The sequence below is a fragment of the Microchirus variegatus genome, assembly GCF_963457635.1.
Source record: "Microchirus variegatus genome assembly, chromosome: 7".
NCBI classification, from domain to species: domain Eukaryota; kingdom Metazoa; phylum Chordata; class Actinopteri; order Pleuronectiformes; family Soleidae; genus Microchirus; species Microchirus variegatus.
This window is the reverse complement of record NC_139808.1, coordinates 24888098-24904860: the sequence shown is the minus strand read 5'-3', so window position 1 is coordinate 24904860 and position 16763 is coordinate 24888098. Positions and strand designations below refer to the sequence as shown.

Sequence of the window (16763 nt, the reverse complement as noted above, 5' to 3'; positions counted from 1 at the left end):
TTCTGCTTGTGAGAAAAGTCTTAACTGCTTTAGACTCTCTCAGAATTCTCAGAATCCTACAGAAGCGCGTTTGTTTTTCCGAGTATTTGTCTTCTGCTTTTCGGAGTAATTGTTGTTTTGTTTTGATTTTCTGAGTAATTTGCTTTTGGTCTGCTTTTCTGAGTATTTTTTTTCTCATTTACTGAATACTTTTTTCTGAGTTTAGAGAGACATTCTAAGCAATGAACGCATTAATTCATTTATTGAGAGTTTGATTTATAACAACATGGACGGCTTGTTTAGTTTAATCAAGTTCTACTTTGATCTGGGTTTAAAGACACTGGGAGATAATAGTTCTGACTTTTATCTCAGGATTCTGACTTTAATCTCAGAATTCTGACTTTAACTTCAGAATTCAGACTTTTTTCTCAGAATTCTTACTTTTGTCATCTCAGAATTGAGACTTTAACCTCAGATTTTTGACTTTCTGATTTTTTTCTAAGCATTCTAACTTTAATCTCAGAATTCAGACTTTCTCAAATTCGGACTTTTGTTTTAATCTCAGAATGCTGACTTTTTCTCAGAATTCTTACTTTTGTTATCTCAGAATTGAGACTTAAATCTCAGATTTCTGACTTTCTTATATTTTTTTTCTCAGAATTCTTACTTTTGTTTTAATCTCAGAATTCAGACTTTCTGAGTTTTTTCTAATAATTCTAACCTTAATCTCAGAATTCAGACTTTCTCAAATTCTGACTTTTGTTTTTATCTCAGAATTCAGACTTTCATAAATTCTGACTTGTTTTAATCTCAGAATTCTGACCTTTAATCTCAGAATTCTGACTTTAACTTCAGAATTCTGACTTTTTCTCGGAATTCTTACTTTTATTAAAAGTTACTTACTTTAATTTCAGAATTCAGACTTTTTCCCTCAGAATTCTGACTTTAACTTCAGAATGACTTTTTCTCAGAATTCTTACTTTTATCTCAGAATTGAGACTTAAATCTCAGATTTCTGACTTTCTTATATTTTTTTTCTCAGAATTCTTACTTTTGTTTTAATCTCAGAATTCAGACTTTGAGTTTTTTCTAATAATTCTAACTTTAATCTCAGAATTCAGACTTTCTCAAATTCTGACTTTTGTTTTTATCTCAGAATTCAGACTTTCATAAATTCTGACTTGTTTTAATCTCAGAATTCTGACCTTTTATCTCAGAATTCTGACTTTAACTTCAGAATTCTGACTTTTTCTCGGAATTCTTACTTTTATTAAAAGTTACTTACTTTAATTTCAGAATTCAGACTTTTTTCCTCAGAATTCTGACTTTAACTTCAGAATGATGACTTTTTCTCAGAATTCTTACTTTTGTTATCTCAGAATTGAGAGTTTAATCTCAGACTTTCAGATTTTTTTTCTCCAAATTCTGACTTTTACTTTAATTTCAGAATTATGACTTTTACTTTAATTTCAGAATTCAGCCTTTTTTCCTCAGAATTAAAGCCATATTATTTTTTTCTTTCTTTCATTGTTTTCACATGAGGCCCTAATACTCTTCTGTAGCATTGAAACGTTTCATTTCGTTCTGATTAAACTTTTCCACACAATGCATACAGGACGTACTACTAATCAGTTCACAGTGACACAGAAGGGAAAAGCTTAAAAACCAAAATGTAACGTGAATGGCAGTATATTTTTTATTACAGTATTTAAGTCAATATAAACCACGCAAAGCTGTGATAAATACGTTTCCCACAATTTACATGTATCCTCATTTCCTTAAGCTTGATAATAAAACAAAAACACTGTCCAAAAGTAGAAAAGAACAAATGGAAATGGTTCAGTCACTGGCAATTTTAGTTATTTTCCCCACTTATGAACACAGATCTCAGATTCATTTTCTTTCAAACGTTCGAATTATGGCAATGTACAACCAGTTTTAAACACAGTAAATAAAACGTACTTAAAATGTAGAAATGCAAAGTAATGTAAAAATTCAAGCCTGTATGTTGCGATGTCTGTGAATGGTCCCAGGGAAAAGATGTGGAGGCAGCCCTCACTTAAATTATCAATAAAATACAGACAACGTTGAAATCGTCTGCAAATACAACGGCACAACAAAAGTAAGTCAGGTAAACACGAGTATGTCTCCTCCAGGAAAATTACTAGAACAGAGTAAATATGACGTTTATATTTGTACAAACAGACTAAAAAGCGCTCTTCACCCCACTCCCATTATCCCTCTGAAGTACAGCATTTATTTTCTAAATTTGCTGTATGTTGATCCCTGCCATTTAATTTTTCCTCCACAATTTTAATTAAATAATAATAATAATAATAATAATAATAATAATAAAAAAAAAAAAAATCCAAATACATTTTGTTTTAAAGTCAAGAGTTGACGCACTGTCATGTAGTGCTTTGAGATTGAGGTAACTGATCCTCTGTAGCAGGTGAAGAGGCACGTGGACATATAGATTAAACACCTGTGAAACTCAGGTAGGAGTTGAGTTTAGGATTTAGCACTTTAATTTAGATATTTTATTTTTGCTTGATGGCGTTTTCCCACTGTATAGTACCGCCTCTCCTCGACTCAACCTGGGAGGGGTCGTCACAGCACGGCTGCATGAAACTGCCGTGACTTCTTGATTTTATATGCGAGACACAAGCTAGTGACGAGTTATGTTGTTGTTTTCCATGGAACTGAGTATTTAGACTCAAGTAAATTACAAAGATTTGTTCAGAACTTCCTCCATGACTGTTTTCAGGATTGTTAAGTCTTTTTAACTGATCTATAGTTCCGGATTGTTGGCTTCGATTCTTGTGTCTCTTGGTCCGACGACGTCACGCAGAGTATCGGCTCGGCTCAGGTACTATCGCTAATGGAAAAGCAAAATAAATGTGCTGTGCCGAGGCGAGCCAGTGGAAACACGCCATTAGTGTAGGACGAGGGCTGGGTAATACTTTCCACGTTCCATAAATCCGCACAGAGCCACTGTGCATTTCCAGTCGTTCCATTCGAACACGTGGGTCTGTGTCAGTTTAGCATTCCACGCAATGCGCCCTCTAGCTCTGTTTCCATGGTTACCGTCTCCTTCACTCTACTTGGACAACTGGATTTCTTTTTGTGTTTACATCGAAAGGAACAGTTCAGTTTGGTACAGTACGGTACGGTCCATATTTTATTTGGAATAGGACCAAATTAACCGGCCCCAACCTTTCCATTTTTTTTCCCACAACAGTGAGCTGATTGGGGCGAAAGAAGAGTGTCACTCCAAAGCTGCTGTGGTTGCGTTCGATGTCATCTTTGTTGTTGTTGTTGTTGGGACACAGGTACAGTATCTCCATCGATAGCCTTCCAAACACGCCAATACTGTACCAAACCCAACCATACCACGATGGAAACACTGCACTGTACTGGGCAGATGACAGAATTTATATCCCACTGACTTTCGTGGACCTCACGGATGTGGAAAGTATGACCCAGACCGAAGTTTATCTTAAAAAAAACGTTTGGTTGCGGCCCTGGTCAAACCACAACCTCAAACTTGATCCAATGCGATGATGGAAATCCATGGAGTCTGTGCATGACATGTGACATAATGCACTCACTGAGGTCTGACCAATGCAGCCAGTGACGGTGGTTTCTCTAAATTTCTCCTGATTCAAACAGCGTTTCCTTTTTTTTTGGAAAAACGTCACCACGTCCACAGCGGCCAATGCTCACTGTAGCAGTTCTTCCCAGGAAATAGGTTTGGAGAAGACTTCCCGCTCCAGCCAGAGGTCATAGTTCATTTGGAAGTCCTCGGGCAGGTCCACTCTCTGGCCCAGAACGCTTTGGAGACAATTGTCCACAGGTAGGAAGTCTGGATTGCTGTGGGTCTTGTCGTAGCGGCGGCTGTTGAAGCGTTCGATGTTGGCCCTCAGAGCGCACTCCTCGGCCTGGAAGTCCCAGGGACGAGCGTCCAAATCTGCTCATGGAGACAGCGCAACTCAACACCCAACAATTCTGACCGACACAGGACACAGTTGTCCAATTAACCAGCTACAAAACGACATAGAATGCTTTTTAAATTACTTAATGGTCCAGTGTGAAACACATTGTAGGTTTTATAGGCAGAAGAAGCACAAGCATGCTGGCTTGTGTGGACAACTGTCTGTAAAGCCAATAAAGAAGCAATTAAGAGCTAAACAGGTCGTCTGTGTTGATTTCTCAGTTTTCAGGCATCTATAATCACTGATGAGTGCTGTTTTTGTGTCTCTGCAACGCTGTTTTATTGTCACACTTGATTATTTATGCTGTATGTTCAGGTTTGACAGATGTTCCTGTTGAGCTTCACTTGGTTGTAGAGCATAGACTATGGTAATCATTTAGCATTTGTGAAATGTATCGTGTTGTGTTCGTTAGAGATAGAGAAATAGTTGGCACCACTGTAATGTCCTTTATTTCATCCCATTTTAAAGGCGCACGGAAGCCCTACTAAGGGAGTCTGTGCCTGTGCATCTCTATTCGTGTCAAATAAACCTGTAAACGGACATTCCTTCCTCCTGTGTCCTGACCCGACACCGCCATATCGTTGGCTACACTGTCCAACCACAAGAACTTCATAACAGGCAGGGATGACCAAAAGAATCCTTCAATTTTGGGCCAATTATTTGACTATTAACTAAAAATAATCCCTGTCAACTTCCGGCAAATAAATAAGTGATGGAATAACTAAGATTGCATCATCACAAATGACCAAAGACAACGGGAAACGTTCTGCAAATCAATCAGCGGAAGCTTTGATTATCACTGAACGTAAACCAAACAAAGTAATCAAAGCGTCTGAGGTGAGATTGTGACGTTTTACGGTACCACTCACCATTTCCATAAGCCCAGTCATCGTTGAGGCGATGCCGGACCTTTTGATAAATGGCCGACATGGTCTTCATGTTGCTCTTCCTCCACTGACGCCCCAGGTATTTGGTCTGCACCTTGAGCAGCTTGAGGACGTAGAGCTGCATCATGGCCTGCTTCACCTTCAGCGCCCTCTTCAGGATCGGAGCCGACTTGAACACGACCAACATCTGAGGGAGAAATTATTGATTTTTTCGTTTAAAAGTGACACCCTTTTAATTTCGTCTTAGTAAACGTGGGGAGTCGAATGCGGTCACCATGGTCCTGGAGTGTTTCCACTTGGTCAGTTTGTTGAGAATCCTCAACAGGTTAATACAGGAAAACAAATTCCTCCAGCAAAACTGATTGGTGTCTCCCGCTTCCTAAGAAATCATACACAAGTTTGACACACACAGATAGTCAAAGCAACACTTACTTAAGTCAATGTTGAAGTACAAATCAATTCATAACACATAAAAAACAGTTACCAGGCTCTCTGCAGTTAACTCTGGGAGCTCGTGCACAACACAGTAAGGGAAGTCAAGTACTGAAATGCTGTGGTGGAAAAAGAAAGTTAAGAGCAGTGAGATACACTCAATATAAATGTATTATCAAAAATTTCAAGTCATTCGAAGATACCTTACTGTCAAAGTGCATCAGGGCAAATGGATCATTTCCTCAATTTCAAAAAATTATAAAAATTATTCCACTAGAGGTTTGCAAATATTTTCAATGGATCCTTGTTCAGGATGATGCTAACTATTATTGTAGTAAATTTCAAGTCATTTCAAGATACTTTTTGTCTTTTTTGACTTTGTCACCTCACTGTCAAAGTGCATCAGGGCAAATAGATAATTTCCTCAATTTCAAAAATTCATTAAAATTACACACACAAATTAGTCATATTTACAATTGAAATATTACCTATTCTTTGCTGTGATATAGGACATGATGTTCTGGTTGAAGAATTTGAGAATGAGGGGGATGCAGTTGGCAAACACCAGGTGTTGAGCCATGTACTCAAACTGTAAAGACACAGAGAGATATTCAGATAAGTGAAAAGAAACAATCCGATGTGGAAACGGTTTAAAACATTTGACACAAACCACTGAACCAACTTGGAGTTGTGGTGTCCATACCTGGTAGATGTGGTTCAGTTTGAAGTGTTTGAGAAGCAGCAGCAGCACCGCGGAGATCGCCTTGACAATGATCTCTTTGTGTCGATTGACATCGACACCTAGTTTCATGCTTTGCAGCACTGTGGTCCTGCAGAGACAGACAGTATTTCTACTACATTTAGGTTATGATCCTTGTTCAGGAAATAACGCTGCACTCCAGAACGGAAAGGCACTTGAAGCCGTTTAAGGCCTCATACACACGGAAACAGTTCCTAAATAATATATTTCTTCGTCCCTACACAAGGCGCAGTTTCAAGAAATGTCTTCATCCACACTGAAAACACCCAAAACAAACTCCAAACACAAGATGACAACAACAATGACAGCAAACGCCACGTCTGGTTTTCTTTACAGTGCTCCAAATAAACGTATTTTCCTTGTGGATAAAACATGGAAAGCCCCTAAAAAGCACATAATTACTTACGGCATCTCCTCCGGTAGCACGTCGGCCAGGATGTTGATGGAGTCTGTTTTGGCCTTGGAGGTTGGAGCTGCTGCGAGCAGGATCTTCAGCAGAGCAATCTGAGAGTCGGGGAGGGAGATAAATGCACTGTGCGTCAGTCACAAAACAGCATGAAAGTTCAAATCTGCAGGGCTGAGGATCACTTGTCACATTAGTATTCAAAAAATCTGCAACTCTGCTGCCTATATGAAGTATTAAGAGAATAACTACAGGGATTTAGACTTAAACCAAACTCACTCTCCCACACCAAATCAACCCCCATAGAGAAAATCAGTGATTTTAACATCACAGCACACAGGAGTTATCGATCCACTGCTGCCTCCATCAGTAAGTTCAAATGTCTGATTTCATGAATTCGGCAATTTAAATACTTAATTTAGATTTACCCCGGTGACACAAAGTGACCACACGAGGCAGCAGTAAACCAGCAGCTCCTGTGGCCCCGCAAGCGTTTTATTGAAACATATGATCAATTTTAGTTGTATTCTAATTCACCACAAGGGATTGCTATTTCCCTATCAAATTGTACAAATGGACTTCACTGAGTGATAAGGAACTATCCATATTAGCATTGACTTAACTTGTCCTTTAAGCCGACAGCCTGGAAAAACAACAACTCACCATGTACTGTGGCAAACTGGGTAGAATCCCCTGATAGAGCAGCTCTGTGGCACACATCTCCACTTCCTCTTCACCCTGAAGGAGAGGAAGCAGCAAACCACAACGACGGCAGAAGGTTACATGATGAGGGGAAAGAGTGTGTTTCTTAATGTACAGACGGCCATCTTAACAACAAATCCGATTCTGATTGCCACTCACGACAGACAGGGGGGTTTTCTGAAACTCCTCCTCCTTTGCGATCTGCATCTCAGCTATGGAGATGTACTTGTGCTGAAAAACAATAATGGAAATTATAGTCGAGAAGTTCTAAATCTAAACGTTTTCTGGAGTAAAAAGGTAATGAAATGTGAAGATCAACTACCTGCTTTAATGTCTTGATGCTCTCATGAATTGGCCTGGGTAAGCCAACAATTGTGTCTGTATCACTGCACAGACACACACCAAAATAAGCAGGCTTTAATACATATTATTTTGGCACACATATAAAATATGTGTTAATCCGTGATCCTTACGTACCTCCCGAGTGTGTAACCAATGAATTTACTTCTACTAGATTCCAGGAAGTTTTCAATGTCCTTTTCCCTGTGATGGAGAAGACAATGAGGTCAGAATCAAAACAAGATTTTTGCTGAGGTTTATGTTTATTCTTCCTTTGTTTTATCACAGTTAGTCATCACAAATGCAGACTATCCCTGCAGTCAGCTTGAACAGTACCTGACTTTCGGAGCCCACGGCAGACCTTTGGGGAAGGACATCCTCTCTGAAGGAGGGTGTGGAATGGGCGGCGGCATCACCTCGTCCCTCTCCAGCGGGAACGTCTCTGCCTCTATGGAGTTGTCGTTGTCGTCGCTGTCGTCCTCGTCGTCGCGCGAGTCATCGGCTTTGTACGGGTCCTTTTCGTTGAACGCGTCCAGGTTGTCCTGTTTGATTAGAGACTGTGCAGCACACAAACAAGTAAGTAAAGCCTGTTAAAATGGACAGATCGGCTCTGGGTAGATTGTTTGAGTGTCCCAGCATGTATTGATTATGTGAAGTGTACATTATTATTGGAACACATCCAGATTAAACTTAAAACATGTTTTCAGTTTTCATGTTACAACATTTTCAGAAATAAAAACAGCGTCTACAGGTTCAAGTATCAAGTATTAAGAGTTAGACCAACCCTTACACCGTGGCTCACTTAAACCTGGAGTGGATCCCTAATTAATTTTTTTTTTTAGTAAAACCTGTGTTTGTCCCACTATGGCATGTTAATAAATCTCATATCAGCTGTAAATAAAGTCTATTATGCCAGGTTTATTTACATACAAATGTGATTCAATGTTTGCTAATATATATGAAATCAACTTTCAACTACATCATTCCAATCCAAATGTCCAAAAATCACTTTAACTTTGACTTTAACAGCAATTAAAAACAACAAAAGTAGTGGTTCAAATATACGCTACCGTTCAAATTTGGGGTCACCTAGAAATGTCCTTATTTTTGAAGGAAAATAATTTTTTTCAATGAATATAACATTAAATGAATCAGAAATACACTCTATACATTGTTAATGCTGCAAACGTCTGGTTTTTAATGGAATATGTACATAGGTGTATAGAGGCCCATTTCCAGTGTTCTAATGGTACATTGTGTTCGCTAATGGCGTTAGAAGGCTATTGGATGATTAGAAAACCCTTGTGCAATGATGTTAGCACAGCTGAAAACAGTTGTGCTGGTTCTTTGACGAAAGGGCAACATTATTATTTTGAATATAATATAATTATTTCTAATCTTGTCAATGTCTTGACTATATTCTCTACTCATTTTGCAACTCTTTTGGTGAATAAAAGTTGTTCTGAGAGCAGAAGCAGCAGCAGTCATTTTAGATTACCTTGTGTTCGCGGCGTGCCCGTTTCTGTTGCTGCTCTATCAGGTCAGACGCAGACGCAGGAGGAGACGCAGCTCTCATGCTACGGATAACACGTATACAGTCCTCTGGGAGAGGCGGGAGACCCAACTCCTCACGCTTGTGAACCTTGATGCTTTGGAGCTGCTCAAAGCCTCCAAGTGTGAACTGAAACAAAACACAGGAGGAGGAGGATATTTACTGTATATCATGTCTCCCAGCTACAAATGTCACTGTAGACTTTATGAAAGGCAGAATTTCCATGACTTACAAGTATGCTCTTCCACAATAGTAATAACACCTTCTTCATTGGGAAGTGGGGGGCATGTCCGCTGCAGAACTTGGTCACCATACCAAAAAGCATGACAGAAATGGGCTCATTGTTGTACAAAGGAGATCCTAGAGTAGAGAAACAATGAATTGTCAGATTCTGTATGTCTTTAATATGACAACAGTGTTTAAAGGGATAGTTCGGAAACCTATTTTCCAACTCAGCCAGTGTGATGGAGACGTCTGGAGACGTTTTCAAGAAATTTCATTCAGTTCTTCTAGTTGCCGAGTTCGCTGGTGCTATGGCTAGTGCAAGTCAATGGTACAAGTTAGCATGCTATTAAAAACACTCATACCGACTCCACAGTGCACCCGAGGCAAATCAATTGTAACGGCAGACTATCGACGTACATATCTGTGTTGATAGAATGTTTAAAATAAAACCAACCTTGCAATTTGAAGGATTTATGTCTCAGCAGCAGCACGTCATACTTCCGGCAGCGGCGGACTGATTCCGCTGCTGCTGAGAAAGTAGTCCCTCAAAAATTCATGCGATGCGAGGTTAGTTTTGTTTCAAATATTATTCCATCAACACAGATATGTACATCGATAGTCTGCCGTTACAATTGATTTGCCTCGGATGCAGTCGGTATGAGTGTTTCTAATGCCATGCTAGCGTGTACCATTGACTTGCGTTAGCCATAGCACCAGCGAACTCTGCAATAGAAGAACTGAATGAAATTTTTTGAAAACGTCTCCAGACATCTCCATCACACCGGCTGAGTTGGAAAATAGGTCTTATCTCCAAAATTCCGAACTATCCCTTTAAGAGCCTGATAAAACTGTACCCAGTTCTGCTCTGAAAGTTTCTCTGATGATTTTCCACTCGGGTCTGTCGGTCAGGTCATCCTGTTGAATCGTTTCCACCATCAGGTACATGATGTTGAGCAGCACTCGAAGATCTGTGCTGTCCGCAAGAGAAATGGCTGGTTTTCTCACAGCGCTACTGCAGGCAGCGCTGTTACTGAAAGAAAGAAAGAAAATGGATCATATGTCAGAGTCACCACAAAATCTACTGACAAAATATTCACTTGTAACTTTGCAGAGACAACCAACATTTTCTTCTTATGAGGCTAACTAAAAAACATACTCAATCTCCATGTTGAGGAGTTCCACCAGAGCAGTGAACGTCCCCACATCCAAGAGCAGGAAGATGTTGTATCTCATCCAGTGCTGCACCTCAGCCTCAGAGCTGCACTCAGCAAAGGTTCCTAGAGGCGAAGCAAATGTAAAATAACCGTCACTGATCAACGCCACTTTTAGCAAGTTTTTTAACGATCTAATTGCTCATCATCAGGTGATGTGGACTCACCTTGAGCCATGTAGAGAATGGCCCTCGCAACCTTCAGCCTCTTCTCCCTAGCGATCACCTCCAGATTATCCAACAGGCGCATAGCGTGAGCTCTGTGCTGGTCTTCATCGAGCTCTGTCCACTTCTTCTCAGACACTGAGGCACATCAGAGGTGGTGTGATTACAGTTCAACACAAACTTGGCAATGTACATTTCACAAAGGGATCAAGCACTGAACGACTGTTGTACAACACAAGACAAGTTTAGTCACATACCGTGTGCTCTGAATTCCTCCTCGAAACACTTCCTATTGAGAGCAAACTCAGGTCCTTCAGTATAACTGTACAGCTCTGGAACAAACATACAGAATATGTTAGTAATCTGAGGTCAGGGGAGAAAACAAATCAGGATATATATTGTGTGTGATGACAAAATGTAAAAACTTAACCACACACCTGACAGCTCTGCAGCCCACTTGTCTGTGTCTGCATATTCAAACTCCAGGTCTGGAGACTCAGACAGCCCCTATGGAACATGACAGGACACTCTAGATTCAAGTCATTGTTAGACACATCAGACATAAGCACATTTGTACGTTTAAAACCCAAATCACTTGGTTGTCGTAGCCATAGAACAATTGTTTTTGAGAAAGGGCTTTACTTTACAGAGGCTACCACTCTTACCGTACCGTGTTCCTACAGCAGCCCAAATAAAGCAACTGATTAAATTACATGACTTTTGTTGACACATTTTAGGAGTCAGAAAAACAAACCAGACCTGACCCAACACACAAACTGCATAATTACAGCTGGAGGGGCATATACACTGAAAAAAAGGGCAAATGAAAAGATAATACTATCATGTATGAAAGATCAGATTTAAGAGTCTACTGTAACAGAAGAAAGGTTGCACCTCAGTCACCGTTTAATATGTGTTTTTCTCTGGTGGTCTTTGGAGTAAAATTATAATAATAATAATAATTAGAGTCACATTTATTGAGCTCCATCTAAATACAATTTCTCTATACGAGCATCTGTCAGCAAATGATCTTACTGGGATTAAATCTGCCTCCTGTGAAAAGTCTGTAAGCCAATTTTGCTCTGCCTATTTTACACCACTGTATCTTAACGTTGCCAACAATGGTGTCACTTTAAAAGCTCAATATTTTCTCAGGTGGTCTTCCTTGGAGTAAACACGTTTGAGAACCACTGATTTAGGGTATGAAAATAAATCCATCTGCATCACAGAGGTACAGCTGAGTGTTGTCATTACAACAGGACAGGAATCTGGACTCTGGAAATGGGTGTAGCTGTTTCCAGAGGCACAAAAATGTATAGTTTCTTGAACAAAAATGTGGTAAATTTGTGAGCAGATCACCAGGCACCACATTAGAAAACACGGTCGTTTTAAATATGAGTATAGAAAATATACAGCTTTCATCAGATCGCTATGAGTCTCATGTATAGTGTTTATATTTATGGGAGGTATTTAAGGGATTAGTTTTAGTCTTAGCTTTGTTTTTCTTTTATTCTTCAATATTATACAATGTCAGAAGCTGGTGAGAAACATAATTTCGCTTCAACGTGAGTATTCTTTTACAAATACCATGTGAAATGATAAATAAAGGATCTTGAAGTTCCTGACAGACAGAGCAGGTGCTAGGTTAACTAGCACCAGCTAGCTAAAATCTGCTATGCTACGCTGCTCTTCAACGTCAGACGAAAGCACTAAACATACACTACACATGAAACCCTGTCGATCTGTTTATACAATAATAATAAAAACTATGTTGCTGTTGCCTTTATTCATCATGTTAGTTCACACTGCGGATTCACATTTTACAAGTGTTAGCCTGTGCGAGCTAAGGTGGCTAGCGTTGAGTGTCACAGCAGCGTTTGAAGGAGCTGCTAAGTTCACATTTCGCTTCCAGGGAATGACAAAGTCGTGTCTACGTACCTCGGAATCCTTCCTTGGGTTGCGGGTAAATTCGCCCCTGCTTTTATTTGGTATCATGGCTCTCTGTTTGTTGTTTACAGGTAGCCCTCCACCGTTCCCACCGACGTCCATTACTTTGGGGGCGAAATATCTTCTCGCGAGAACAAGTCTACGGGATTCGGCTGCACAGTTGCTCTGTATGGAGGACGAGACCTGACATATCAATAAATAAATAAATAAATAAAGGAATAAATAAATGTATCAATAAATAAATAAATACAGGAATAAATAAATAAATAAATAAATGTAAAGTATTAATTAATTAATTAATTATAATTAATTAATTAATGTAGTAATTCATTCATTCATTAATTAATGTATTAATTAATTCATTAATTAATGTATTTATTTATGCATTTAATTATTTATTTATTTATCCTCCATAGATTTGAGGTCTGACATCCATAGTGTTTCACCCATTGACTGTATTTTAGACACCCGTTGCTTAAAAACACTACTACCACTTATTTATATTATTTTACATTATTTCATTATTTCCGTTCAATGTAAATTGCAAATATGTTCTATTAAAAAAAAACTCAACATAAATAAATGGGGTTTAACAATGATGAATGAATTATTATCATTAGTGGTAGTAGTAGTGGTGGAAGAATTAGTAGTAGAAGCAATTCTAGCCAAGACAGCTAGCATATAATTTACTGTAACAGGGTTACTGTTGAATGTACAGCCAAAATGACTGTACAATTGTAATAGTTCATATAATATTTATAAAGTGCTGATAAAATATTAATAGAGATTCATAAAATATCAACATAGCATGAACATACGTCAGAAAAATCCCCATGAGCCAGATTCACAAGGCCAGTTTTTTTTGCACAAAATGATGCATTGGAGCCATTGAATCAAATTAAAAGCAGTTTATTAAAAGGGAACAGTCAAAGAAATGTAACACAACAGCGAGTGTGTTCAAACTTAACTACAGTTACAATGCTTGAATGAATGAAACACAGGCGTACAGCTCATAATTTATACGCAAAAAAAAAACCTTAGTCTACGTCAAAAACCTGAAACCGGCTACAGTGCCAGTCAGATCAGAGACGTCCTGATTTACGTTTCACAGCCAAGCCGTCTGTTCCAGAGACGATTCAGTTATTTGTCTAATCCAACTACACATCATTTTGAAATGACTCCTACTTCTATTTATACTGTCGAAAAATGTCAGTGATTAAAAGGTTAAAGGACAGTAAGAAAGAGATCTCCCTAAGTATTAGTCAGAGGGTTCATGATGACTTGACGGATGCTCTCGTAGTTCATAAAACAAAACAAAAGAGTTGGTGTAAATGTAAAAATGTAATCTATTAAAACTGCTTAAATAACTCTCCAAACACAGTGAACTGAGGATATCTAGCTGCATAGCTATTCATGTGTACAGTATATTGCAGAATAACAGCCATGTGAGGCGTCGCCATACTTGTGAGGGAAGTATACACAGTTGTTTGTGTGAATAGAAATGACTGAGTGAGTCACAAGGCACTGCCGAGTGGCCAGTAACCATGGTTACAGCACTCATCTCGCCGACAATGACGTCCTCACTGAAAAGTCCTTGGCTCCAATGGCCTTAAAGCCGTTAGTGCAAAGATGAGTGCACTTCATAGCGGCACGCTAATGGTGGACAAGAGGTGGTGGAGTGACGAAGATTATCATCGTCAAAGTACAAGAAAGTTTCCAACGGTGACGGGGAAAAGATAAGTCTTTGACGTTAAGACGAGCCGACAGTCGCGTTGCGTTGGTCTGTGTTGAAGAGTGTAACGTTCAGAGAGAGATCACTCGAGCCTGCACACTACAGCGGTTTTTAAAAATGAATCACTCAAATACATCTTGCAATGATTTAAAAAAAGACAGAAAGAAAGAAATGTTCAAATGTGCTCTTAACAAACCCCAGTAAACATCACTCATGCTTTTAAACAATGAGCATTTCCAGGGAGCAAAATTAGGCTAGCGTTAGCACTAGAGTAGCGATAATAACGGTGCGACGGAGCAACAGAACATCGGTTAATTTAATAAATCTATGCAGCAAATGTGTTGACAAACAAATATTATCCCATTTCTACACCCAGAGCGTCAGAGGACTGCTAAAATATAAAAACACCCTTGAGTCAACACAAAATCAGAGTTCTGCGACAATCAAACAATTCACTGATTGTGAAAGGTAGGGTGGGAAATCAGTTACACACCTATGTTCCAAAATCCCTATGTTCTGAAAGCCCTGCAGAATACAGAATGCTAACCCTAACCCTAACCTTAACCCTGAGGATAAATCCACGCTTCCCCAACGCGTATGGCTCGTTCCGCCCTGCGAAACCGGTACCGCGGGCTTGTCAGTGCCGAGAAATCGCCCTCCACCGAAAGGCCAGGCCAGTATTTGAAATGTGGAAGTTACTACATCTCAAAGTGCTAGTCAGAAACAGGGCAAGGAGGTCAAAACCTCATAGTGCTTTCGGAACATAGGGATTTCAGAACATAGGGCTGTCCCCTGGGAGGCCATTTCCCTCCCCCGTATCCGCGCACTAATGGTGCATTCTCAGAAGACAAAGCCAGAGTTTATGCTAGCTTGCTAAATCCAACGAGACAGTTGCCGCAATTCTATGACGGAAAATGAATCAACAACAGGTGTTTGTCGCAAACGAAATGCGTTTTTTTGGGGGGTAAAAGCTTCTGCCAAGACAAAGGCTGACGTAGAGCGATCCAAGACCAGAGTGAACATCGGTGCTGGGTTTGAACGCTAGCGACAACTGAAAGCCCAGAAAGGGCTGCAAAGTGATGACCCAAAAAAACTTAGCGTCATCGAAAAGTACCGAAAATGTACAGACCGTGAATCCGTGTATGTTGCGCGTTCCTGTGCTCTGGAGGCGTGGCTTAGGGAGTGAAGTCTGAAGAAAGGGGCATGGACTTTTGAATCTTGAACAGGATTTTTTCCAGGATCTCAAACCCTACCTTTAAAGTTGCTCGATTAGCCTCGGATTTCCTTTACCTTACACATACTGTAATCAACAAGGCTCAACCAACGTTACAAAGGAAATCCAAAGCTGTAATAATCAACTTACTCCAGACACGTGATATATATATATGGCATATATATCATAGAGTATCAAAACATATATAATTATTATAAATATTTTTTTAAACCTTTACACTGAGTAATATGTGGATGAGAATGACAGTGAGGTTGGACGTGGATTTTGAAGGTTAGCCCATACAAATATATTTACAGGTCATTTGAGATACCCTGAGGTGCAGATTATTATTTATTTATTTATTTATTTTACCAGATACCAAAACCTCCAAAAAATGGACAAATCTCTTCAAGAAAATAAAGTGGTTTTTTTGTGTTTGCCATAGTCAAGAGTGATGAAGTCTAATATGGTGATGGTTTCTAGAGAGGTCTGGACATTTTCTTCTGCGTTGTGTTGATGGAATGTATCAGGAGAATAAGTGCCGCCACATCAAATAGAAAGAAAGACTTAGGGGATTTTAAAAAATTAAAATAAAAAAAATAAAAACAAGACTCGCATAACATTCATATACAATCCAGTTATGGCTCACGTGTAAGCAAACAGTGGCCTACTTTAAACACCCAGCAGAAACAGTGACGACTAATTGTGAAAAAATGTCTGCAGCCCAATTTTTACAGGCTTGTAAATGGGAGGGTTGCCGGTTTGAGTCCCTACCAGGACAATAAAAGGGCTGGGGTACCCCTGAGCAAGGTACCGAAACCCCCATTGCTCCCCACTGCTCCTAATCCTTATAATTTATTTAGTTCTGACTTCATTTTCATTTGAAAACACAATTTTTCCATATCAGACGTTCAGATACACTGGGCATGTTTGTCCTGGAGGAAACAGGAAGCAGAGCAGGGACCTTTTATGAGACTGACCAAATTAAGCTGAAAACTAAGTGTTCTGCATTCACAAGCGAGCAGTCAACACTGACTTGTTAGTGGGTTTTTATACAGGAGCCAAAACAGCAAGCTAAACGCGGCTAACGACTTTAGCAGATTTTCCCCATTATAAGCAAGCCTTAAAGGGATACTTCACCGACTTGAATGTGGCTTTGTATTGCTAGAATAGCAGTAGTATTTTTTAGAAAATGTGCTTCCCTCCCTCAGTTTTTCACTGA

The 16763-nt window shown here is 39.4% G+C and overlaps 1 protein-coding gene across 1 annotated transcript; it reads right to left on the bottom strand.

The window, feature by feature from the left end:
* Positions 1-1753: 1753 nt before the first annotated feature.
* On the bottom strand, positions 1754-12701 carry strip1 (striatin interacting protein 1). The gene is made up of 20 exons (XM_083893089.1): positions 12588-12701; positions 11087-11156; positions 10907-10981; positions 10653-10787; positions 10431-10551; positions 10129-10304; positions 9282-9409; positions 8996-9178; positions 7834-8054; positions 7636-7701; positions 7481-7544; positions 7318-7389; positions 7120-7194; positions 6460-6557; positions 5997-6123; positions 5782-5882; positions 5346-5412; positions 5136-5240; positions 4844-5048; positions 1754-3949 (listed from the first exon to the last, which is right to left on the bottom strand). Exons 1-20 carry the CDS (start codon positions 12696-12698, stop codon positions 3702-3704), a joined length of 2448 nt encoding a protein of 815 aa, XP_083749215.1. The 5' UTR covers positions 12699-12701; the 3' UTR covers positions 1754-3701.
* Positions 12702-16763: the final 4062 nt, after the last annotated feature.